This window comes from Dermochelys coriacea, chromosome 7 (genome assembly GCF_009764565.3).
Source record: "Dermochelys coriacea isolate rDerCor1 chromosome 7, rDerCor1.pri.v4, whole genome shotgun sequence".
NCBI lineage: Eukaryota > Metazoa > Chordata > Testudines > Dermochelyidae > Dermochelys > Dermochelys coriacea.
This window is the reverse complement of record NC_050074.1, coordinates 104,397,320-104,423,029: the sequence shown is the minus strand read 5'-3', so window position 1 is coordinate 104,423,029 and position 25,710 is coordinate 104,397,320. Positions and strand designations below refer to the sequence as shown.

The window sequence follows — 25,710 nt, the reverse complement described above, 5'->3', positions numbered from 1 at the left end:
CTCACTCAAGCTAACCTCCCATGAGAGTAAAAAGTTTTTGCCTGAATGTGTGCAGCAGAATATGTCTGAGCAAGAAAGCAACATTTTACCTTTACCCTTAACTTGCATTAATATTCATGGAAAATATGAGCCTCATTTATCACAAAGAGAATCAAACCACCTAGAATGTATATAGCAGGACAGGTGCTCAGAGAGGCATGATAAAAGAACCAAGATAGATAAGATATTAGATTTGAATAAGAGTGCAGACAGAAAAATCAGACCAGATAATAACTTTCTTTGACAGGGTAACAAGCCTTGTGGATGGGGGGAAGTGGAAGATCTTGACTTTAGTAAAGCTTTTGATCCTGCCTTGCATGACCTTCTCAGAAACAAACTAGGGAAATGCAACCTAGATGGAGCTACTATAAGATGGGTGCATAACTAATTGGAAAACCATTCCCAGAAAGTAGTTATCAGTGGTTCACCATCATGCTGGAAGGGCATAACGAGTGGTGTCCCTCAGGGATCGGTTCTGGGTCTGGTTCCGTTCAATATGTTCATCAATGATTTAGATAATGGCATAGACAGTACATTTATAAAGTTTGCGGATGATACCAAGCTGGGAGGGGTTGCAAGTGCTTTGGAGGATAGGATTAAAATTCAAAATGATCTGGACAAACTGGAGAAATGGTCTGAAGTAAATAGGATGAAATTCAATAAGAACAAATGCAAAGCACTGCACTTAGGATGGAACAATCAATTACACACATACAAAATGGGAAATGACTGCCAAGGAAGGAGTACTGCGGAAAGGGATCTGGGTGTCACAGAGGACCACAAGCTAAATATGAGTCAACAGCGTAACACTGTTGCAAAAAAAGTGAACATCATTCTGGGATGTATGAGCAGGAGTGTTGTAAGCAAGACACGAGAAATAATTCTTCTGCTCTACTCCATGCTTCTTAGGCCTGAACTGGGAGTATTGTGTCCAGTTCTGGGCACCACATTTCAGGAAAGATGTGGACACATTGGAGGAAGTCCAGAGAAGAGCAACAAAAATGATTAAAGGTCTAGAAAACATGACCTATGAGGGAAGATGGAAAAAATTGGGTTTGTTTAGTTTGGAAAAGAGAAGACTGAGAGGAGACATAACAGTTTTCAAGTACATAAAAGGTTGTTAACAAGGAGGAAGGAGAAAAATTATTCTTCTTAACCTCTGAGGATAGGACAAGAAGCAATGGGCTTAAATTGCAGCAAGGGAGGTTTAGATTGGATGAAACTTCCTAACTGTCAGGATGGTTAAACACTGGAATGAATTGCCTACGGAGGTTATGGAATCTCCATCACTTGAGATTTTTAAGAGCAGGTTAGACAAACACCTGTCGGGGATGGTCTAGATAATACTTAGTCTTGCCATGAGTTCAGGGGACTGGACTAGCTGACCTCTCAAGATCCCTTCCAATCCTAGGATTCTATGATCCTTCCCACTTTGATATTCACAGATTATTTGGTATATAGTAACTTCCACTACCTCTGTGCTTAGAAATGTACTTCCAGAGTAGTGGGAGCTCTCTTAGAGTAGGGCGTGTAGCATTATGAAGAGCATGTACATGAATATGTGCATTTGTTGGAGGGTTTGAGTGCTGTAGACTCAGGGTTAGAAACCACTGATTAATTCACCTACACATCCTTCTTTCTGAAGTGTTGGTTTTTGTGTACTTCATTTTTATACAGGAATTAAATTTCAGTGCTTGTGATTTGGTTTGGTTGTAGGTTTTTGTTTTGTTTTGGGCCAATTGTCTGTTTTTCTGAAAGATTTAGCTAAAAAATTAGAAAAGCACTTAGGGCCAAGATTGTGCAAGCATTACATTATGTAGGACCTTAAGTGCTTCCATTTATTTCAATGGGACTCCTTAAGAAGTAGGGAACTACTCAATGTGAATAAAGCTGCACAAGCTGGCCCATGGTTTCTAGAGCTCTTTGTATAGTTCTAGAAAACGTAAAGCATTATTTATCAGCCTAATACCCATAACCCTGCAAACATTTTAAAGAGACATTCATTTTTGTAATATGATCAGTTGAATAAAGGAATTTAGTTTTTGTTCATTTTATTTTAGTTTAGTTTATAGAATGAACTTTTGTAGTGAACAAGGTAAAACTTTGCATTAAAATACGATGTAACACAGTATAGGAATACTGGGTATGAGATAGTTTAAAAGGAAGAAATCAAGGAATTCCCTGTGGATGGTCCCACGGGTTAACAGCTCCCACTATACAATATTCTGAGGTCTTTCAATGCATGTAACTTTCAGTGAATCAACAATAGTTCTTTATGCCAGTCCAGAACCTGCTGTATATGCCAAGAGTAGTATATAAAACAATATTTTATTTTAAGATCCTTAAATAACTCAGCACAACAGGGGATGTTATGAGCCGAGTAGCTAGCTCAAGTCAGGTTTCAGAGTAGCAGCCGTGTAAGTCTGTATCCGCAAAAAGAAAAGGAGTACTTGTGGCATCTTAGAGATGCATCCGATGAAGTGAGCTGTAGCTCACGAAAGCTTATGCTCAAATAAATTTGTTAGTCTCTAAGGTGCCACAAGTACTCCTTTTCTTTTAGCTTAAGTCAGAATTTCAATGTTTATATTGGTTTCAGTGCATCTTTTCTTTATTTGGACATGTAATTATGTTGCATTTATCACCAGTGACAAGTTCTGATAAAGGCCAAAATGTTCTAACTCATGGATTATGTGTATTAGTCACATGGCTGGATACTGACAACAAAACCAACAGTAATACCCTTTGTGAGAGAAATGTAGTTAACATGAATGCTGCCACTGTTGCTAGTGTAGATTGTACTTGAAGTCTGACAACTACAGTAAAACCACTTTACTAGAAACATGGAAAATAAACTATTACACTGGAGGCTTTGTAAATGTATATCCTTGGTGCATTGTAAATGCAGTATTTTAAAATATTATTTCTTACCAAAGATTTATGAGAGGCTTTCATTGCACATAGCACTGATATCCATATGTGCACAGCAAACTTGTTCATTTCGATCCTAATCCTGAAAATGCTCATAACCCTGTGAATACTCCCATTGATTTCAAGGATTTCTATAAAGAGGCTTAACTATATTTTAATGCAAGGTATTATTTCATTCATTATGAAATACGATGCTTAAAACAATTACACATACACTGTATGTAGATATAGACAAAGCAAGAGTTTAGATTGAAAACAGTACTAAAAAGCAGACTTTCCATGACAAGATACAGTATTATGCAACAGGAAAACTTTTTGCACAAGATGGACCAAATTCAACTTTTGTGCTCCCAATACTTACCATAACAACTCCTCCAGATTGCTCTGCAGTGCACATGCTCATTATAGGTGCCATGCCGATGGTAGTCCCTTGGAAGTACACCCCACTAAAGGAGGGGAGGGAAGACAAACCACATAATCACCATTTAATACAAAATGAGAGGATCCTAATATTTTATAACTTCTTTTTCCTGCCAATCTTAGGCAACAATCCCATTTTCAAAATGCCAGCTCCAGACATTGAAAGTTGAAAACAATGAGGATCAGAAATTAGCCATGCAAATCCGTGGAACTGACAATGATAGAATCCCTGCTATATGAAAGATGCATTTGAGCATACTTGGGAGTTTTTGCTGTAGTAGGACTTTTTTTTTTTTTAATACAATATATTACAACCATGCCAACAATTGAAAACTGCCCTTACTATTTAACTTGGGAAACGCACATAGACATGCTTGCAGCTCATGCAAGTGTCAATACAACACAGTGCAAATTTATAATGTATTAGCTATGAAACGTACCCTAAAATTCATTAATCCCACTGAAATATTTTTGTATTTACAGAGCAATTAATAATATTGCAACAATTTGGAAGACCTCCTCCTGTACTTTAAGATAGATACTGAATGCCTCAATACATTTTTGTTTTAATTGCTAAGAGTCATTGCACAGTGAACGTTTGATCTTTCAACTTATTATTGTCTACTGAATTAAAATAATTAAGAGAAAACATATACTAGCTCTAGTCAAGTATAAATATTCTCTGTAAAAATATACTTTCTTGATCTGATTGTCATTGTGACCAGTGGAAGATTTTGTAATTATACCTATGAACACTTGTCTGTAGAAAATAAATCAATCTAAGCCATATAATTTTTGCAGTGTTGTTGTAGCTGTGTAGGTCCCAGGATAGTACCTCATCCACTTTGTCTCTCTTTGTTAAGCTATACAATGACAGGTTTCTCATTTTATGTAAGTCACAAATACAGTAGAACCCTTACATTATGAACTGAAGAGTTCTTAAAAATGGAAAAGTTCATAAAATGGAACATCTCAAAATTACAATAGGAATGGTGCGTAAGTTGCAGAATAGTGGACTGCATCACTTTCTTATGTCTTTCAGACCACTTACAAAGCAACTTCCAGTGCATTGAAGGCAATGGAATGTGAAAGGATATCAACTTGTTCTTTGTAGACAACACTTTTGTTGTGGGATATTTTTTTCCATCTGCAAAAAATGTTTAGTATAACTGGTCCTTCACAAGACTGGTGTTTGTAAAATCAAGGTTCTACTGTAAAAATGAACATGCCAATCTCAATCTAGGTCTGTGGGGACAGGGAAATGTCTTTTTGTTCTGTGTTCGTACAGTGCCTAGGACAGTAGGGTCCTGATCCATGACTAGGACTTCTTGGTGCTATAACAACAACATAATAATAATTAATAACAAATAAGAGGAGTCTTTAATTGAGTTCAACAGGCTTTGGATCAAGCCTCTTGTCTGTTAAAATGGATAAAACTAGGCACCAGTCCTGTGAACATTTATGCACAAGCTTAATTGTAAGCATGTGAGTGGTCCCATTAACTTCAGTGAGTTTAGGGCTTCAGTGAGCTTAACGTTAGGCATGTGAGTAAATAAGGTTTGTGTGACTGTGCCCTAGGCACAATTCTACACAGATGCTGCTCAGAGAAGACCCATGAGTAATAGTTTTTTGCAGAACTGTGTGAGAAAGCGGACATAGCATCTTCCCACACTAATGCAGCAACCTGGGAAGAAATTGTGAGCTTGTGAAGGATGGAGGGCTGCTTTTTGCTTTCAAAAACACAATCACCCAAATATTTTAACAAAAAAAAAAGTAACAGAACTTTGTGTGATTATTCTCAGTTCCTGGAAACCCGAGCTAATAGTCATGCAAATATTAAATACACTGCTGGCTATACCTCACTAGTTGTGCATTGTCATGGGGTTTACGAGGTAGTAGTTTCAGCTTTCTCCAATCCAGAAACTCATGAAGGCTGGTGAAGGGGTCTTGTGTTATAGAGCATTTATCCATGTCATTCCACACCTCCACTCCAACCAGGGCTACTCGAATATTTAATGGCCTGTAGAACTAGTGAGGCAAACAAATGAATCTTCTATATCCTGTTTTAGAGGAATGTGTTAAATCAATGCATGTTAACAAAATCATAATGTTCACACAATCCTCCCAGAAATCTGTTTGGTCCCAGAAAAAAACCTTTCCTCTTAGGATGAAAAAGGAGGGTACAATGTCTCTCCACATAAATGAACACCTGAAATCACTGGCATCAGATAGAACATTTGCCATGACCCAGAGAAAGATCTGACCATGGCTAACTATCCAGGAAATGTTCAGGAAAAACATTAAAACTCTCGGCAGGCCTCATGGTAGAATCTCCATGTCCTGGCCAGGGTTGGTACATTCCTCTAAGGTGCAACAGGGCAATGGCTTCCATACCCAATTAATTTCCAAACAAATTCATTGCAAGTCCAAGTGACCACTAAAATTTCCCTTTGTTCTTACCACCAGTGCAGCACAACTGGTGGGAGTGCTAATATAAACTTGCAACTAAAATGCCAGTTGCCAGAGTCATCTAATCCTGCTCATAGCAGGTCTAGATGACAAAGTGGTTCTAATATCAATGACCGTTGTGAAACTTGCACTAGTGCCAGCAATGGCAGGAAATTTTAGGAAAATAAATCTAGTATGGAGAATACCTAGTAGGCAGCGACCATTCTAGCAGTGTTATTACTTACAGTCCAAACAAAACCAGGCATATTGAGCATCTTTGTCTGATTTGTATGCTTTGCAGTCATTTGGGTGGCAGTGCAATTTACTGAGAACATAAACTGAAGCCAAAATGAATATAGCATGCAAAATTAGTTTCAAAACAGGTAGCAAATAAACTCCCTCCTTCCTTTAATAAGTCAGCAACACAGTTACAGAACAAGCCAAATTCAGTCCAGCATCTAAAATTGCCTAACCTTGAGTAAGAGTCTTTGAGATACCAGCGGATAAATTCTCAAATTTATTTGAGCATAAGCTTTCGTGAGCTGCAGCTCACTTCATCGGATGCATGCTTATGCTCTAATAAATTTGTTAGTCTCTAAGGTGCCACAAGTACTCCTTTTCTTTTTGCGAATACAGATTAACACGGCTGCTACTCTGAAATCAGTTAAATCAGACTCTTTCAGTCACAATTCCACTACTGGACTCTCCTAGATTTTCTGAACATATGGCGCAGTACTGTAAGATTTAATCCCATTTTACATGGTGGTTGGTTTGTGTTCAAGAAGCTCTTATTAACAACACTGAACATTATACAATTCCTTTCATCCTGAAGAATCCTGGTGTATATAGTATTTTAAAAGAAACCACATTAAATACAAGAAGTCTAGCTCTACATCTCATTCCTCATCGTCACCTTCAAACTACCACATGGCTTTGCCCTTGCCCACATCCCAACTCTTGTTTCTTGCCATTCGCACAACTTGGGATCTGTGTGCTGCTAATTTTGCTTGCCTTCTTGCTTCTTTCTAACTTACTTCCACAATACCTTATAGCTTTCTCCCTTGCTGGCCCCTGTGTCTGGAGTATGCTCCCTGCTCCTTCAATCAACCACACTCTCCTTCTTCAAATCCCTCCTTAAAACCTACTTCTTTACAAAATCTATCCAACAATGACCCACATTTTCAGGCCAGCCTAATAAAATTTAAGGCCTAAATTGTGGTTCTACCACAGGCTCTGTGTAAGAGGCTTCACATTGGTGCAGTGTCCCATGAGCATTGCAAGGAAGGAATCATGCCTCAAAAAGGATGTTGGTTCCAGCTAGGCTTTGAGATATTTAGGGTACTGAGTTCACAACTTACTGAGTTGAACAGGACATGGTGGGGTAGTTCATACTTTTGTTGCTGCTGCTGTTTGGCTGGATATATTATTCTGCAAGATTGGTGTATGGGGTGAACATCACATTTGAGAAGCCAATACATGAGAGCAGCAGAAACAGAGAAGCCATGGCTGCTTGTGGACCTGCCCTTGTGTAGATAGTCAACAACAGCTAAGTATTGCAATGGGTACTTTCAGACCTGCATAGAACTGGCTGGTGGGTGGATTGAGAGGTGACAAAGGATGGGCAAAAGCATTGTGGAATTATGCTGGGATGACTAATTGCACCAATGCAATCTCTGAAGTAGTACTTGCTGTCTATACTAGCATTGCAACAGTACAAAGTGACACACTGGTGGATCATATAGTGCACAGTCTTGCTCAGAGCAAGGACAGTCACAGTAGTGGGGTGCATTTTTGCATAGTGTTGCAGGCACTTCTGTTTATGGACATGTGGTATGTAACAGGCATGCAGAGGGGTTGCAATCGTGCTGGCAACATACAAATGTTCTAGTATAGACAAGGCCTTAGAATGCAACAAACTTTCATCCCAGCCACTGGAATGCCCAATTTGGTCATTACCTAAACAAAGTATCTTTGTCTAAGTTAGGTCTGTGGTTCTTCTCCTGTACTTAGAATGAAATTTGTCAGGTCTAGGTTAATGTTTGCCTTAAAAATTGCATTAACAGAACCTTAGTCATCCCATTGCCACATGCACAGCACCCCCAAACTGTTCCATGGTTGTCCTAGTAAAAATTCTGCAGTGCTGGAAATCTAGGTCTTGCCATTCTTACTGGCTGACACATTCTCACTGAGAAGCCATTTTCTTGTCTTTGCAGGAATGGTGTGTAATACTTTTTGAATTTCAGAATGCTTTTCCTTCCCAATAAGCCTAGATTTCACAGCAATACCCCTTGAAAATATTTGTGCAAATTAAATATTTTTGATGCTCTTACCTTATCAACATAGTTTGCAATTTCTATCAGCCTCTGCTTAACTTTTTCCACATCCTTGCCCTGTCTCTGAAACTTAGAATGTAAAAGAGTAATGCATAATAAGCATTAGTATTGTCACATTTGCTGGCAAAAGTCACCTTTGTCAGACTGACATTAACATTGACATTTGGGGTTTAAATGCATAAAAGACCAAAGACCCATTGATTTCCACAGGACTCAAAATGGCACAAAATTTGGCGCAAATTGGGCTAAGTGATTTTGTTTTCAGAAAAGATTCTAAAATCCCTTACACTGCTACGCAGAATCTCCCTACGATTGTTTTTATTAAAGAAACGAAAAGGTTCTTCTTTTAGCTTTCTTTGCTATTGCAAGAAAATGATTTTTGCTATTTAACCAGCAAGGTTCAAGAAGAGGAGTCTGTCACATTTTGAAAGAAAAAAATGTAAATTGGAAAATAGTTCGTACGAAGATTTCACGTCTTTGATTTCACTCCAGCCTGTTGAGATATTTTTGACAATCTGTCTCTTTTTTATTTGTTTTGAAACCCACTTTGCAAACTCTGCATACAGTCTTGCTTAATTCAGCATAATTGCTAAACTACAGCTGAAGAACCAACAACACTGAATGCTGCTGTTTACTCTAGACAGTAATGGTCTCCAGAGGTCAGAGTTAAATAGTGCATTGGGGGCTCAACCACCTCACTGGGTCATGGCCAGTGAATACTTACAGGAATCCATTTAAATTACTGCAAGAGGCCCCAGATGTTCGTGAGCACTACATTCCTTTCAAAGTGTTGCAAGGAACATTTTAGCCTTGGAACAAATACTTGTCACTCTTACACTGTTTTTAAATAGTCCTTTCTGTTACTGTAGCCCTACTTAGATGACAAATGTTGTTGTTTTTGCAATGCACAGTATTATTCTCTTAAGCACAATTGTTTGCAGCACCATGAAAACTGAACTAAACAATCACTTTCCCTCCAATACTCCCTGTACCAACTGCATCTTTTCTTTAAAACTTTCTTACCTCTCGATTATCTGCAACAATAACAAGCTCCACATATTTTGTTATCTTCAGAGTCTCCCTCTTGTGCTGCCAAAACAAATAGAAATTTGTTTTTGCATCAAATGACCTGAACACCTGAGTATCAGCTCTCGCTCAACCCAGCAAAGAAATTGTCAAAGAGAGTAAAAATTTCCTTCTCAAGCTTCATGCCACTCAATTCTTGGTCTCTTTTCTCCTCCTTACATAACCCTCTCCCTCTTCAATAAAAGGAGAGGATGTTTACATGGCACTCACCCAATCATCAAGAAAGCTAGGCAGTAAAGGTAGGCAAATGGCCTTTCTGTAATTTGTAACCTTTCACCTTTCTCTATATGAAATGCTCAGGTGACCCTTGCACGATGAAAATCTTTTTTGGTGGAAAGACCTCAGCTGTTTCTTGCAATACTTTCAGAGATGCACTATGGTAACAACTTGTAATATTTCACAAAATGGTCAACTGACCACTTAGCACAAAATCGAGATATTGAGATGAAAATTAGTCAAGGGACTAAATGACATAAGGAGTAGAAATTCTTGAATTGACTGTACACCAATTCTAGGAGCCTGGGTAACAAACAAGAGGAATTGGAATTGCTCATTTATCAGCATAAATTTGATCTGGTAGGTATTACTGAAACTTGGTGGGATGATTCACACAACTGGAATGTTAAAAACAATGGTTTTAATCTATTTAGTAAGGATCGAGTGAGGAAAAGGGAGCAGGAATGGTGCTCTATGTTAAAAATGACATTACCTGTTTTCAAGTCACTGATAACTCAGAAGAAAATGAGCTTGAATGCTTATGGATCAATGTACTAACAAATAAGGCACAAGACGGGGTACAAGTTGGTCCCTGCTATAGACCACCAAATCACAGGAACAGGATAACCCCCTTCTTACACAGCTATCTATAAAGTGTAGGGAAAAAGAACCGAGTGATCATGAAGGACTTCAATTTGAGTGACATATGCTGAAGGTCTTATGCTGCTGGCACTAAAACATCCTTGGAATTTCAAAACTTTATAGATGACAATTTCCTAATTCAAAAAGTGTTGCAGGCAGCATGGGGGAATTCTGTATTAGACCCTGTCCTAACAGATAAAGAGGAACTGACAACAGAACTAAAAATCAATGGTCGCTTATGTACATGTGATCATAACTTGATTACATTTATAATGTGCAAGCAGAATGAAGTCCAAACCAGTGATATACATGTTTGGTGCTTTAATAGAGTTAGTTTCACAAAGCTGAAAATATTTATGAGCCAAATCAGTTGGGAGAAAAAAATGTAATCAGAAAAATGCGAATGATAATTGGGAATAATTTAAGAACATCTTTCTACATGCTCAAAAAAGCCACAATCCCACAGCGGAGCAAGAAGGCTATACTGGTTAAAAAGCCAACCTGGTTTAGATGGAAAGTGAAGGTAGCTGTATAAAATAATATATAACAAAAGGAAGAAAGAAGGTGATAGTAAAGAATATAAATCAGAAGTTAGGAATTGTAGAAAACTGATAAGAGAAGCCAAGGAGAAACCTATGGTCTGTAGAGTTAAGGACAATAAGAGGGTGTTTGTTAAATATGATAGATAGAAATGGTAGAATTATCAATAATACTGCAGAAAAGACAGAAGTGTTCACTAAATGTTTCTGTTCTATATTTGGGGGAAGAAGAGGTGATGCAGTCTCATCATATCGTGATGACACATGTCCCATTCCATTAGTATCTCTGAAGGATGTTAAACAGAAGCTACTAAAGTTAGACATTTTAAAATCAGCAAGTCCAGATAATTTGCGTTCAAGAGTTTTAAGACAGCAAGCCAAACAACTTGCTGGATTGTTAATGTTGATTTTCAATAAATCTTGGAGGACTGAGGAAGTTCCAGAAGCCAGGAAGAAAGCTAATGTCATGTAACATGTCAGTGGAAAAGTTATGATTTGCTGAATATGATTATCCTGTTTGTATGTGTGTCATCTTTGTATCTGAAGTTACGAATATTGACTATGTACCAATATTTCAAATGCATTTGCTTCTGGGGTGACACCGACCAGGTAGTTTACATCCAATCTAGCCAGCCAATTATGAATGGATCATTCAAGTTGCTGACCCATTAATGAGCACAATGGGTCACAGAAGAAGCTTATTCCCACCTGATGGGTCTTCCTGTGGACATTTTAGCCAAAATATGGGTAATGACTGCTTCTGTGATTCATTGAAGCATGCAACGGCATGTGACACTAGGCTCAATCTTGTGCCTGTACTTTTCCAGAAACTGTGCTGGGGGCTTTGCTTGGGACAATGAGTTTCCCTCCACATGGGAGAAACTATAAAAAAGCCTGGAAAGAGCCATTTTGCCTCTTTCCCGCTCTGATATCTGGACTATGGACCTATAATAATGGGAACATTCCAAGCTTTTGGACGTTACCAGAGACATTATAAGCCAGCAGTTTATTCCATCATTGCTTCAAACCTGCTACAAGAACTTTGCAATTATTGTATGTATTTGATTTCCTTTGACCATTTAAACTCTCACCTCTTTCTTTTCTCTTATAAATAAACCTTTAGATATTAGATACTAAAGGATTGGCAACAGCATGATTATTGGGTCAGATCTGAGTTATATATTGACCTGGTATGCGGCTAGTCCTTTGAGACCAGTGGAACCCTTTGGTTGATGAAATTGGTTGTAAATATGACTCATCATTAAGTCTAGCATCTGGGGGTTGAAACAAGGATTATGATACCTAAGGAGACTACATTTCTGACTTCTTATTAGCCAATGTGGTGAGACAGAAGTTTACTTTTGTTATTGCTATAGTATATCTTATAGAAGAATAACCACCAGTTTGGGGCTAGTCTGCTCCAGTTCTCAGCAGTTTCTCCTGAATCTGGTTGTGACCCACTGAGGCACAGTGACAGGGGGACTCTATGCTAGGAAGCAGTAACTCTGAAAGAGATTTGGGGGTCATGGTGGATAATCGGTTGAACAGGAACTCTCAGTGTGATGCTGTGGCCAAAAGAACTAATGAGATCCTGTGATGCATAAACAGAGGAATCTTGAGTAGGAATAAAGAAGTTATTTTACTTCTGTATTTGGCACCAGTGCAACCACCGCTGGAATACTGTGTCCAGTTCTGGTTTTCACAATTCAAGAAAGATGTTGATAAATTGGAGAGGGTTCAGAGAAGAGCCATGATAAAAACTAAAGCATTAGAAAATGGGTTTTATAGTGATAGTCTCAAGGAGATCAGTCTATTTAGTTTAACAAAGAGACTGTTAAGGAATGACATGATTACAGTCTACAATGGCTCTTCAGTCTAGCAGAGAAAGGTGTAACATGATCCTACGGCTGGAAGTTGAAGCTAGACAAACTCAGAGTGGAAATGAGGCATTTTTTTTAAACAGTGAGGGTACTTAACCCTTTGAATAATTTACATAGGTTTATGGTGTGTTCCCCATCACGGGTGATTTTAAAATGAAAATTGAATATTTTTCTAAAAGATCTGCTCTAGGAATTATTTTGGGGATGTTCTATGACTTGTGTACTCCAGGAGATCAGATCAGATGATCACAGTGATTGCTTCTGGCCTTAGAGCCTATGAATCTACGACCGCTAAGAAACACTTGTGAGGAGGAAATGGGGAGTGAAATAGGGGAGATATGAAGAGGGGAATCAGTGAATGACATAAATATGGGAAGCTACAAAGGAGCATGAACTGCAGGGCAAAACGGATGAGGGAAGTGATGGATGGAGAAGAAAGACTGTTGAGGCAAAACTGGGAAGGGGAGTCAGATTAGGTCTGGACAGACTCTGGGAGAAGGGAGATAGTGGGAAAGGGAAAAGAAAGGTAATCAAAAGTGGACAGAGAGAAGGATTGAGAAAGAAAACCCAGAGATACAAGCTTCATCCTGGAGGCTGCAAAATGATACTAAATTCATCAATTTTTGGTGTCCCACAAAGACTTAGAGGTGGAGGACAAAAAATTATTGGCAATTGTAATTTCAATAACCTTATAACTCTGAAATGTTGCATGTTCTTTTATAAGCAGATTTTATATTTATCATTCTGTATAACATTTAAACCACAGTATCTGTATAATAATCAAAGTACAGGTAGAGCAAATGCTCTAAACTGGCTGGGCTGGAGAAATATATGGCTAAGTGCACCATTGCTGTGAAGCCATGGATTCGCATGACTAAGCATCTTGATTTACCTTCCTTTTAAAATCTCTATCCAAAAATACTGGGCATGGGTGAAACGCTACATTACTGAAACAAACAAATGACTACACATTCCTACCTGTGGCAGACTTGGTTTCTCTGCCACTGTAGTTTTTAATAGATGTCTGAGACTTAGTCTGAGCAGTTATTCAGAAAATTGCAGATTTGTGAGATGCTTTGGTTTTTCCCCAAAGCTAATATTAAGACCATAGATGACAGCATAGTTGTAAATATGCGAGAAATGCTTGGGCATGCCTAGGGTGACCAGATGTCCCATTTTTAATGGAACAGTCCTGTATTTAAGCCCTCCTGCAGGTGTCCTGACTTTTTTTTTTTTTAAATGGGCAAATTGTCCTGTATTTTCTGCCTCTCCCCCCACCTCCATCAGTACTGGTGGGTCCTGCTGCTGGCTGGATCCCTGCTCACCAGCTGCCCGCCCACCAGCCAGCAGTGAGTGGGGTAGTCCAATGGCCCACAATGGGGGTGGGTGTGCAAGGCTGGTGGCAGGACAAAGCTGCAGCATGCAGGTCCAGGCCTCTCCCCCTGCCAGTCTGTCAGTGCAGCTCCTGCTGTGTGCCGGCTCTGGAGTGGGAGGAGGAATAATTTCCAGCCTGTTCCCACCCCAAACCTGCAAGCTCCACAGCAGCCCCCCGGGGCAGGGGTTTAGCATGCTCTTCACCACCCATTCCCACTCTGGCTCCTGGCCCCAGGGGACACAGCGTTGCTCTGTCCCCAGGCACCCTCCCCTGCTGAGCCACCTCTGACTGGGTTTGCTGAAGCCCCTGCCCTCAGGTTCCCTGGGCCTTGGTGCACACATCATTAGGGCTTAACCCCTTCCTGCCCGCACTGTAGCCAGGGGGACAAGAGGCGGTTGGGTTATGTTGGTGGCCAGCAGCAGCCTGGAGGCGTTAGCTGCCTTTTGACACTGTGCGGGCAGGAAGGAACAAGCTGTCTCCAGCCCCTTGGTGGATGGAGGGAGAAGAGATAAGCTCTGCAAAGACATGGGCCAGGTCATCCCTTCCCCCGCTCCTTCTCCCTTGAGGATGGATGTAGCTCCCGTCCCTTCCTCCTGCACAGTGCTGAAAGGCTGCTGCTGGCCACATTCTGATGTGAATGCTGGTAGAAATCTGAGGAGGGGGAGCCTGTGACCCTGCATGTCCCCTCCCCCCTCCCCCATATTGCCTTGGGAAGATAGTGTCAGGTACCAGGACAGGCGGGTCCATCCTGGGGGGCCAGCCAGGCATGAAAGATGGAGCACGCTGGACAGAGAGGGTCGGTCACCTCCCCATGTGAGAGAGGCGTACGGCAGTGTGTCTATGTCACCTCTCCCCGTGTGTGTGTGTGTGGGGGGGGGGTGGGTAGGAGTGTGTGTGTCACCCCTCCCATGTAAGCCCTAAAGCCTTAAAGATAAGAAGGTAAAACAAAAAGAATCCAATGCAGTATTTCTTTTTAATAGGGGCTCAGTCAACTTAATGTTAAATTCGAATGTTTGTACTGCATAGTTCTAATTGATTGCTGTAGAACTTGCTTGAATACGAGTAATTTTACCATGTGTCCTGTATTCAGCATAAATATGGTCACCCTAGGTATGCCAATAAATTTAAGCCATCCCAAAGTAACATTGCTTGGAATAGGGAAGATTTAGAAATTGAACAGTTGACTGCAGGGGCATGATCATGTGAGCCTGTGGTGACGCATTAGTTTATTGAATCTATTCCTGTGACTTGACCAGAGGCTGTGTGTGTTCCTCAGATACAATATTTATTTATTTATAAAAAAGTAATTATCACTTCTTTCAGCTTGTCTTCTGCAGTTAATTGCATTGTGGTACAATCTATGTTCTGACTTATCCATACGTACAGCATTAGAAAAAGAAACAGCAACATATCTACAGCAAACATACATGCATTTGCAGAAAAAGAAATTTGGAAATGTACTGTTTAATGTTCCTGTAAGGCAAATGAATTTGTTCCAGTACATAAATAACATCCCTTGATGCCCTTTAAGCTGTTTTCCTTAACACTGAATTTAATGTAACTAAATGAACTAGGTAGGCAGTGTGGCTATAAACACTAATATTTCTCATTTAATAAAAACTGTGTACAGATTTGTGCTACTATGTTACTCTTGAACATCTCAAACATTCCCTTCTACAATACCAATCCAAGATGCATGAGAATTTGTGGCAGTATTTTTTCCACCTGGTTTGAAAGTCATTTATTTTATGCAATTTCCATTTGCAAGATGCATTGCAAGTCAAGTACATTTCCTCCTACATAAAAACAATTACAAATGATATATCCCTAGAATAAAATGCTGAGAACATGTTCTGGGTGCATAAAATACTTCCCTATTACAATGTAAAAAGTTTGTTTAAATTTCAACATATATTATTAGGAAAGTAACATGGCTATAACATTCTCCTTTCCTCCTTGTGTGGGCCAAAAGCTATTTAGACATTGTCAGCTGCTTTCTTTAAGACTGAATTGCAAGTGGCACAGGAATCAAAATATATTACCAAAATTTGTAATCTGCCTACAATTCTGCACCATCTCATTAATGAAAACAGGGTGGAATTAAAATATGAGCAAGAAAAATGATTAAAGGCCTTGATTTAGCAAAGCACTTAAGCACATTTAACTTCAAACACATGCTTATGTTCCATTGTCTTTAAGAGACCTTACCATGTGGTTAAATGCTTTGATGAACAGTTTCTTAGGCTTCTAGAGAGATTAACTCATGGACAAAGTGTAAAAGAACTAAACAAGTTTGATTGTCAAAGCAGTAAGACTCAGATTGTGAGTGGCCCCTGTGCAGGGCTGGAAGGATGAGCAAAAAGCTCCCCAGGGCTCACTCATAATCTGAGGAGCATAAGGCCTGCTTGCTCCTGCTATTCAAGGGGGAGCAGGATGTTGAAGGCAGGGTTGTGACTGCATCTCTTCCCTCTACATCAGTCAATGGAGCAGGGCTGGCACACCAAAGGGAAACTTCTGCCTAATGCAAGGAACAAACTGCTCCTGCTGTGCACAGGGAGCAGCAGCAAGAGAGACTGCACAATTTCCCCAATGTTTCTCCTTGGAAAAAGCCACATTTTGACCTACGTATGGGAGGAGAAGTGATAGCCTCCTAAACCAGCGGTTTTCAATATGTGGTCTGCAGATCCCTGGGGGTCCATAGACTATGTCTAAGATTTCCAAAGAGGTATGCACCTTCATTTGAAATTTTTAGGCAGCTGCAAATGAAAACCTAAATGTCCAGGTAGATCCAGAGAAGTAGAATATCAGAAGTCATGATGAAATTTAGAAATGGGAAAAATCTCTCTATATAAAAATGGAATCTCAGTCCCAAGAGAAATGGCAGAAGCTCCATTTGCTGGGCTGTTTAGAACTAGGCTGGGCTAATCATCTGATATTGAAGCATAGGGAACCATCCAGCAAGCAAAGAAGAGAGAATTTAGCTGGGTCTTTTCCAATCATCTCTATTTTACTTGATTTCATGATGGTCACCACCTCCAGGTGAAATCTTGGCCCCACTCAATGGAGCGTTGATGTCCCCATCCATGCATTACTTCAATTGATACACATGTAGTGCAGCAATTAATTTTGATCTGGATATTCCACCAATTTCTGGAAATTGCCATAAAGAGATGATCAACAATTCCAAAACATAAAACTATCTTTCCACCTACCCTGCTAGTGAATGCTTGAGAAGACTGTGATGTGTCATCAATAGTGATGCCAGAGACGTTGAATTGGTTGTCACAAGATCCGGAAGCTATTTTCAGGTTCTCTGCTTTGTAGATCTTGTGTTCACTTGTAGCATTTTCCAACGGCTCCAGAATGTAGGTTTTATTTTCAAATAAAACAAGTCCCCTGTTTTATAAAAGATCAGAAAATGACACATTGCTTTTAAGTGCTGATATATGTTTGTTTTCAGCCAATCTACAGGTTTTAATAATGATGATGAAATATGAAACAGTAAAATACTGATTTATAATGTCAAAACCTACTGGGGTCTGAGACATCAGTGATGTATGTGTCATCTAGGCATACTGTACTTTACAAGAAGCAAAGGCAGAGAGAAAATATTCCTCCTCTGAAATGATGTGCTACAGAGCAAAATTACATTTGTGTTTGATGTGTTTTCCATTCTTCCAGTGATGCATTACCACTGTGGAGAGGAGTTACAATGCATCTGCTTGGAAAGACTCCTAGCAAATATTAACGAACAAGAATGTGGTGAAATACTTTTATAAGAAAAAAAAATACAGAATTCATTATGATCAGCAATATGTATTATAACTTTTTAAGTGAATGCTGCTGCAAGCAGCAAATCTACCAGTTCAAAGATGAACCTCAGTATCAGAATGAGTTATCGGATACTGTATGACAGGGAATTATAATGGAGCCCAGATGCATTAACCACTGGATTTCTGTTTAATACAATCAACCCCCCAAAAAATAATATGTACTGCAATATTACCTGCCACCTAAGGATCTCAAAGAGCTTTTACACACATTAATAAAGTAACCCTTGCTAAACACCTGAGATCTATTGTACGTAATGGAGAGATAGTGGCTCAGAAAACAAGTAACTTGATGAAAGTCCCACAAGAAGTCTGTGAAAGAGCCTCATAGTATGATAATATCATTTGAGCTGATAGTCAAAGCTGCCCATGTAAGGTTGTACCATAGAATCAAAAGGTTGCTCTAATTTATATCATGGACCAGACTGGCATGAAACTGGCACAGATGGGCACAAAAGTGGTTTATAAGCCAAGACTCCAGCTCCAAGGTGGAACTTAAAGTAGGAAGAGAGCATGACATTTAGCTATTTTTCATATTGGATGGTATTGCAAAGCTTTACCATGAGTTGCATCCTTTGTGCAGTGACTACATAACGGTAAGCAGAGGATAAAGAACCAATTGAATTCAAAGCTTTGGCTATTAGCACCTGCTCTTATTGAGAAAGGTGATGCTGGGCAGGAGACTGGAGACAGTTTTTTCCTTTCTCAGACTCCTTTGCTAATTAAGGATTACAGAAGGGGAAAACCTGTCAGGCAGTATCAAAAGGCAGCAGAGAGATGGTTGAAGAGTTATGGCACATGACATCAGGAGATTGGGTTTTATTGGGTTACAGTGTAACAAAAGCAAATCAGCTCCCTACAACTGTTTCTCCTTCTGTAAAATGGGGACAACATTTATCTAGCTAACAAGCCTGTTGACGCTTAATTATTAGAACCTCAGCTGAAAAGCACTACAAAAATGCATAGTATAATTAATTTTTACCATATCTGTGAATAAGGAGTTTTAATCCCTGAACACTGGCAAAGTTACAGAGGTAATTACATTCTGCCTGCCTAAAATTCCTGTGAAAGCTGGAACTGACTGACATTCTTCTTTAATTCCTGCCCTAATCTGCTGTATACTGTCCATGTGTGCTGTGAAACAGCTGACATTTTTTCAGCGGTGTATATGTATCCTTGTGTATATGAAGTGTATACTCTTAATATGTCTGTTTGTTCTTGTGATAAAGCTGCTCCGTAAGTATAAGATATTATACTTATTATGGCACCATGGATCTCTGCATGCTTCCTGGGGCAGTGAGTGAAAAGTGTCCCAGAAGACTGATGAACACCATGAATGCAGATTTTAAGAAATAATAATAAAAACCAGAATTATTAGGAAAAAAGCAATCCAGCTCTGTAGCAAGGTGGTAACCTCGCTCCCACCGGAAGGGGATAAGGCAGCCCTGGAGAGGGCTGCAGGGAGGAAAGCTGGGCTAATTGGGAAAGCAGCCACAGCTGTAGCCAGTGCAATCAGGGCCCAGCTAACCCTTATAAGAGGGCAATGGGCCAGAAGGACTCAGACTCTCTTTCTAGCTCTAGAGAGGAAAGGACCTGGCTGCCTGGGAAGCTGAGAAGGGTAGCTAGGATGGAGCAGTGCTGGGGAAGGGCAGAGGGAGCCAGGAGCTCCAGCCTAGCATAACCCCAGGCTGCAGGCCTTGTTAGGGTAAAGCAGTGCTGGGGAAGGGCAGAAGGAGCTCCAGCCTAGCACAACCCCAAGTTACGGGCCCACAAAGGGTACTGGGGCTGAGGAGGGGCAGCCCCAAGATAGGCAGAGGCAGCAGGTCCAAACCCTCCTCCTTGACAATGATGTGTGGCTTTTACAGACTGCAGTCAGCCCCAGTGAGTGGGGGCTAGATGGTGACTGGCAGTAGCCACTGAGGCAAGGTGGGGATAAGGGGCTCCCCTGAATTGGGTTGCTGTGGTGGGTAGAATCCCTGGGTTAAGGGTACCGGGGTCCAGGAGGGACATCAGCGGGCAGCGGGCACTCCGGGGCTGGTAAGAGCCAATTCCCTGGACAACCAGCAGGAGGCACCATGCTGGTGAGTCACTGCCCCACCACAAGTTGGAATTAAAAGAAAAAAACGAAGTAAATCAAAGCCCATGCCTCATAACCAATTAAATAAAATTTGGTACTAAGCTGACAGTATAGTCTTAGGATAAAACAACTGTAACTGTGGCTCAGCCTGGTGAACCAAGGTTCATTTCTGTTAACGCTAATGATCTTTACTTTTTTCAGAGTAGCAGCCGTGTTAGTCTGTATTCGCAAAAAGAAAAGGAGTACTTGTGGCACCTTAGAGACTAACAAATTTATTAGAGCATAAGCTTTCGTGAGCTACAGCATCCGATGAATGCATCCGATGAAGCGAGCTGTAGCTCATGAAAGCTTATGCTCAAATAAATTTGTTAGTCTCTAAGGTGCCACAAGTACTCCTTTTCTTTTTGCGATCTTTACTTTGAGGATGAAGACTGGATTTTTCCACCATATTAAAAAATCTGTGCAATATCCTCCACAAGAAGATCTTTATGAGAGAGAGGCATAATTTACTGCTCTGAACAAAACAAGGGCCCAATAAATCCTTCATTTGCCACTCCCTCGGTAGCCTTTGGCAAGTCACTTGAGACTCATATTTACCCACCACACAGGCATGTTTTGTGGACTGTTAAACCTTTATAAAAACATTTTGAAGATTAAAAGCATCAGATACGGGTATTAAATTTCTACAGCAACCCATATAGCTGAGATTGAGATGCACTGTTTTGGAGCATTTATAATTCAGTCATAACCATTATTCTGCCTCCTCCCCCCAGAGCTTTACATCTAGTGTAGACCAGCTAAAACTGAGTGTAAGTGTTTTCACTAGCTTAAAAAGAGAGATTAAGACAGAAAAGTCCAAATGAAGAGTAATGTGGGAAGGGACAGAACAAGCAAGGTTTAAGAGAGAAGTGTAATAATTTTAGTGTGGTATTTCCAGACTTAAGTCAATTTAAACATCAAAACCTGAATGAGCCACTGATCTTGGATTTTTGCATTAAATGTTATATTACTTTCATTCATGTGCCAAAATGAAACAGTGCAAATGTAGAGCAGGATGAAGTATAAAAGGCCTGGGACAAATTAACCAACCATTATGAGTTACTGGAAAACTTCCGTACAGCGTAACTCAAATGAATAGTTCTCCACTTTTGTTTAGTCTTTTGTCACCCACAAAAAGGCTAAGAGGTTGGGAAACTTGGGCAACATTCCCTTTGCTCCCATAATTGGCAACTTTATAACACAACTTAAAGAATGGTTGTAGCCTCTCTCTGGTGTAACTAATCATTTAACTCTGAAGGCTGCTAGAGACAATAACAGAAGCAGAATTCCATGCTTCATTGTTTGAGACGGGCAATTCTGACATTCTTACAGCATTGACAGCTACACAACACTAAATACTACACAACATTTAGGTGTTTCTTAAACTATACAGATTACTAAAATAAATTTTGTATTTAAACTTACACAAAGTCCTTATTTGTACTGTACAATTGGTTAAAAACCTCACTTCTCTATCAGCATCATGATCACAGGGACTGATAGAATAAATTGCTCACACTGTACAGTGCACAAGTTGCAGGTGGTAGTATCATTACTATAGCTTCCCCAGTGTATCATTTTGTAATTCCAACCGTTGTCCAAAGTCACTCAATAAGCACTATTTCCCTTCCATTGTATTTTCCCCAGGAGCAGGAAATGAGGATGCAAGAGAAGAGGAGACACCTAATTGAGTGACTAATCTCATTCTCCAACTAAAGTAGTGAGAATGGGACCCTCAATTCACTGTGCTACTGAAATTTCCATCTTGAATGAGATTACAGCCTTTTAAGAACAGCTCTACCTTTGCATACAGGCCATCATGCTGTACAAAAATCTGCAAATTCAACATAAAGGAAAAGTATAACTTTCAGTTTAATGTATTGTTATTCTTTGAGTGCTGCCTACAGGATATCAACACCTTGTTTTGACCATTTGTAATAAGATAATGAATATCGAATATGTATTATCTTGGCTGGCTCTCTGTTTTCTCACTAATTTTCTTTTCCTACAAATGCATTTTTTCCAATTATCAGTGCCAAATACAGCACCTTAAAAATGTAGTTAGCTGAAAACTTCTACATCTTTCCTTCTTTTGGTGGGGGATGAAAATAATTTGTACCTTACAGCCTTTCAGTGTTCAGAATCAGATGCAAATAAAATAAATCCAAAATTACTCTTTTCCTTACACATTTTTGTTGCAGATTTTTCAAAGAGGCTTGATTACTCCCACACTAATTTTGCCTCTTCCTCAAGAGCATGGGTTTCTCCCACTCCTGCACAGTATACACATTCTCAAAGGCCAAGACAGGATATGGCTCAGCTGGGATGTTCTCTTCCGAAGCAGAATAGCCAACAGTTGGGATTTTCTGCTGAATACCTTTTTGTTTTAAAGAATAAAAACTAGTCAATGCTGGGAAACATTTATTGATTTTACCACCACTGCATTGTATATTACTAGTTTTTACCAAGAATCATCCAAATTTTTGAAAACAGCTGGGGAAGAATTATTACTATAGGCCAGTTATCTAAAATAGTCCACATTTTTATTACTTCGTATTAGAATATGAGCCCCTCCATAACCTAGGTTCTATTTACCGGAGAGAATGCCTCCTACCTTACGCTCTTGCCCAGCAGTTATAATATAATGGGATAAGATGGCTTTTTGCATTTAATCCAGTGCCTACTCAAGTTAATAGACAGAATTTAATTGACTTCTGTGAGTTCTGTGTCAGGGCCTTTGTATCGGAGTTCAGCCAAGAGTAGTTTTCTCAGTTCATGGTCCTCTCTGACAGTCCTCTCTCCTGGAGGTCCTTGCTGGCTGCACTTACAACATGATGTCAAATAATAATTAAATTATTTAATTATTTTCATCTGTAGAGCTTTACAAAGGAGGTCAGTACATATACTCCTGTTTTACAGATGGGGAAACTGAGGCACAAGGAAGTTATATGACTGCTCAAGATTAGTCACCAACCTAGTGACAGAACTGGGAATAAAACCCAAATCTCCTGCATTCCAGACCCATGCTCTGTCCACGGGTCCTTGCTGATGTAAAGTCCATAGATTGCAGTAATCTTTAGCCTGGGCCATTTTTAGGTTCCCTCCATTTTTTTTCCATTTTTCTATTTCTTTCTAGGCTACAGCAATCTTTTTTGTTCCAGAAATTTTGTGTGAACTGGGAACATTCCTGTTTGCTTGGTGGTGTAGTTGTTGGATTTGTCCTGGGTTCTGGATGGTGGTCTGTTTGGAGCTTTATTTTTTATTTTAGGCCCCACTACTGGTATTACTGTACATGGCTAGGATGCCAGATTGAAATTATACAGTATTCTATGTTTTGTTTTCCATTTCCCAGCCAGCGCTAATGCTCATTGATCTATGCCTTACAAATGCAGTAAGTACATAATGTACAGAACATGTACTTGAGCAAATATGACAAGAGGAGTCATTAAAGGATTCAAGTGACATTGTGCAATACAAGGGCTCAATTTTGGTGAAGTTCTTTAAACTTTCCTTTGAGATTGTAAATAGTTAATGGCCAGCTCCTGCGCCCAGTGAAGCCCATGCGAATTTTGCCATTGACTTTAATGGAAACAAAACTGGGCAATGAATTTGAAAATGGAAAGGGGTACCTATTGTCTTTGCAGTGTCTTAAGATCCATCTACAGTTACAGAAGCATGCAGAGTACAGACACTACATGCCTCCCTAGCACAGGTATAAATAGCAGGGTAGACAGTGAGGCACTGCTATGTTGAATAGAGTTGACATGCCAGAACCCTTAGGCTATATACCCTAGATGGCTCTCTGCATGCCCAAGCAGTGCCTCCCACACCTAGTCTGCCAAAAAATATCAGAGTAGTGTCCTGCTGCCAAAACCTCTCTCTGCTGCAGTGAAAGAGTCCAGCAGCAGGGAAAGTCTATGGGCAGCAAAGTGGCAGCAGGGAAAGGCTCTGGCAGTTGCCCACTGCTGGAGCCTTCCACTGCATCAAGGAAAGGCTGTGGTGGGGGACGGAGGAAGGGGGCAGCAGGAAAAGACTCCAGCAGTGGGCAACTGCCACTGTCTCTCCTGACAGAGCCTTTTACTCCCCTGTGTAGCTACCTGTATCCTACATGCTGCCACAAGTGTAGACAAGGCATAGGTGTTCATAAAAGGTGCCTAAATGTAATGAAGCAACAACTCACCAGTACAGCACCTCCTGCTGATCGTCCTGGGAATTAGCTCTTAGTGTCTCACCTGCTGCTGGCCCCGTGTCCCTTCTGGACACCAGTGCCCTTCTATGTCAGCATTCTGCCCCCAGCAGTATCCTGCAATCTGGGTTTCCTCACCCTGGGGAACCCCCAATCCTCTATCCCCACCTTACCTCAGCGGCTACTGCCAGTCACCATCTAGCCCCTGCTCACTAGGGCAGACTGCAGTGTAATGGCCACTCATCATTGGCAAGAGGTTAGGACCTGCTGCCTTTGCCTATTCCTAGGCTGCCCCTCTGCAGCCCCAGTATCTTTCTGGGCCTTTACCAAGGCCTGCAGCCTGGGAGTTTACCAAGCTGGAGCTCCCTAGCTCCCTTTGCCCTTTCCCAGCACTGCCCCTACTTCAAGTACCTGCTCTCAGGCAGCTAGCCCTTCTCACTCTAGGGCTAGAGTGAGACACTCCTGTTTGTGGCCCACAGCCCTCTTATAGGGCCAGCTGTGGCCTGATTGGGGAGTGGCCCCAGCTGTGGCCACTTCCCCCAATCAGCCTAAGTTTGCTGCTTTCATTCCTTTTCCCCAGCTACAGCCCTCTCCAGGGCTGCTTTTACCCCTTCAGGGCTGGAGCGGGGTGACCACCCTGCTACACTAAATGACAGCATTAGAGACTGAAGTATCAAAAAGGGAGAGCTCAAAGAGCTGATGGGGATCCATCATGGATCTCCCGAGATCTACCAAAGGCTTGTGCTATCTGCACACAGGCCCTGTGCCTCTTCATTTCTCCCCAATCCTTCCAGCTAGTGGTAGGTCAAAGTTGGAAGAAACCTGTGAAGGAGCATGGAGGGAACTGGAAGAAGCTGTGCTTGGTGGGAAGGAGTTTGCCTACCGAAAGGACTCTCTCTTGAATAGCTGAGTGACAACAAAAGCAAAATTAGGAATCCCTCATCACCAGAGTACCTGAGCACCTTCCAGAATTGCCTTAAGTGACATGACTAGCATCTGTCACAGGGGTATGTTCTCTCGCTCATATCCTCACCTCCTCCTTCTATCTCTGTCCTCAAAGCCCCATCACACTTTCTCCATTTCATCTTCCTGCTGCTCAGTAACCTCCATACTCCCTCTCCTTCCTACAGAAAAGAAGGGGTTCCTTGGCCCCCATAGTTAACTCCTTCCCCTTCTCCTGCCCACAAGAGAAACAATCCCTTGCCCACATCCCCAAATAGGAGGAATTTGAGCCCCGTTAGCCTTCACTACTGCCTTGACAAGGCAAACAAGGCTGCAGAGGATTGATCCCTCCTCAGGATGGCAGATCCCTCTCCTCTGTGGAGTGGGAGGGAACACAATGTGGAATTCTCTCTCCATCCCACTGAAAAGAAACTTAAAACATAAAATAACAAATGCAGTTATTAATTGCTGGTTAACTTGCCAGGAACCTCCTGAGGGGAAGTGTAATTAGAGGGAATAACTCTACTTATTTAATACATGACAAAGTGAAATGGTCTATTCCCTTCCTTTATTAAAAAAACAAAACCTAATGCAAAGCCAGTAATATTTCATAAATCAACAGGCTTTTGGAAATCTTAAAATACAAACGGGATTTTTCTTTTCCAACCTGTCAGCAGAAGAGTGGGTCCTGCCAATATAAACCATTGATGCATACTTGTCTGAGAAATTG

General features: G+C 40.6%; 1 protein-coding gene across 1 annotated transcript in view; it reads right to left on the bottom strand.

Moving 5' to 3' along the window:
- ADAM12 (ADAM metallopeptidase domain 12) overlaps positions 1–25,710 on the bottom strand; it is a 374,238-nt gene that overhangs the window by 79,773 nt on the left and 268,755 nt on the right. The window contains exons 9-13 of the mRNA XM_043518460.1: positions 17,119–17,302; positions 9,192–9,257; positions 8,166–8,237; positions 5,246–5,415; positions 3,329–3,413 (exon numbers count right to left, since the gene is read on the bottom strand). Coding sequence (XP_043374395.1) covers positions 3,329–3,413; positions 5,246–5,415; positions 8,166–8,237; positions 9,192–9,257; positions 17,119–17,302 — 577 coding nt within the window. The remainder of the gene's footprint in view (positions 1–3,328; positions 3,414–5,245; positions 5,416–8,165; positions 8,238–9,191; positions 9,258–17,118; positions 17,303–25,710) is intronic.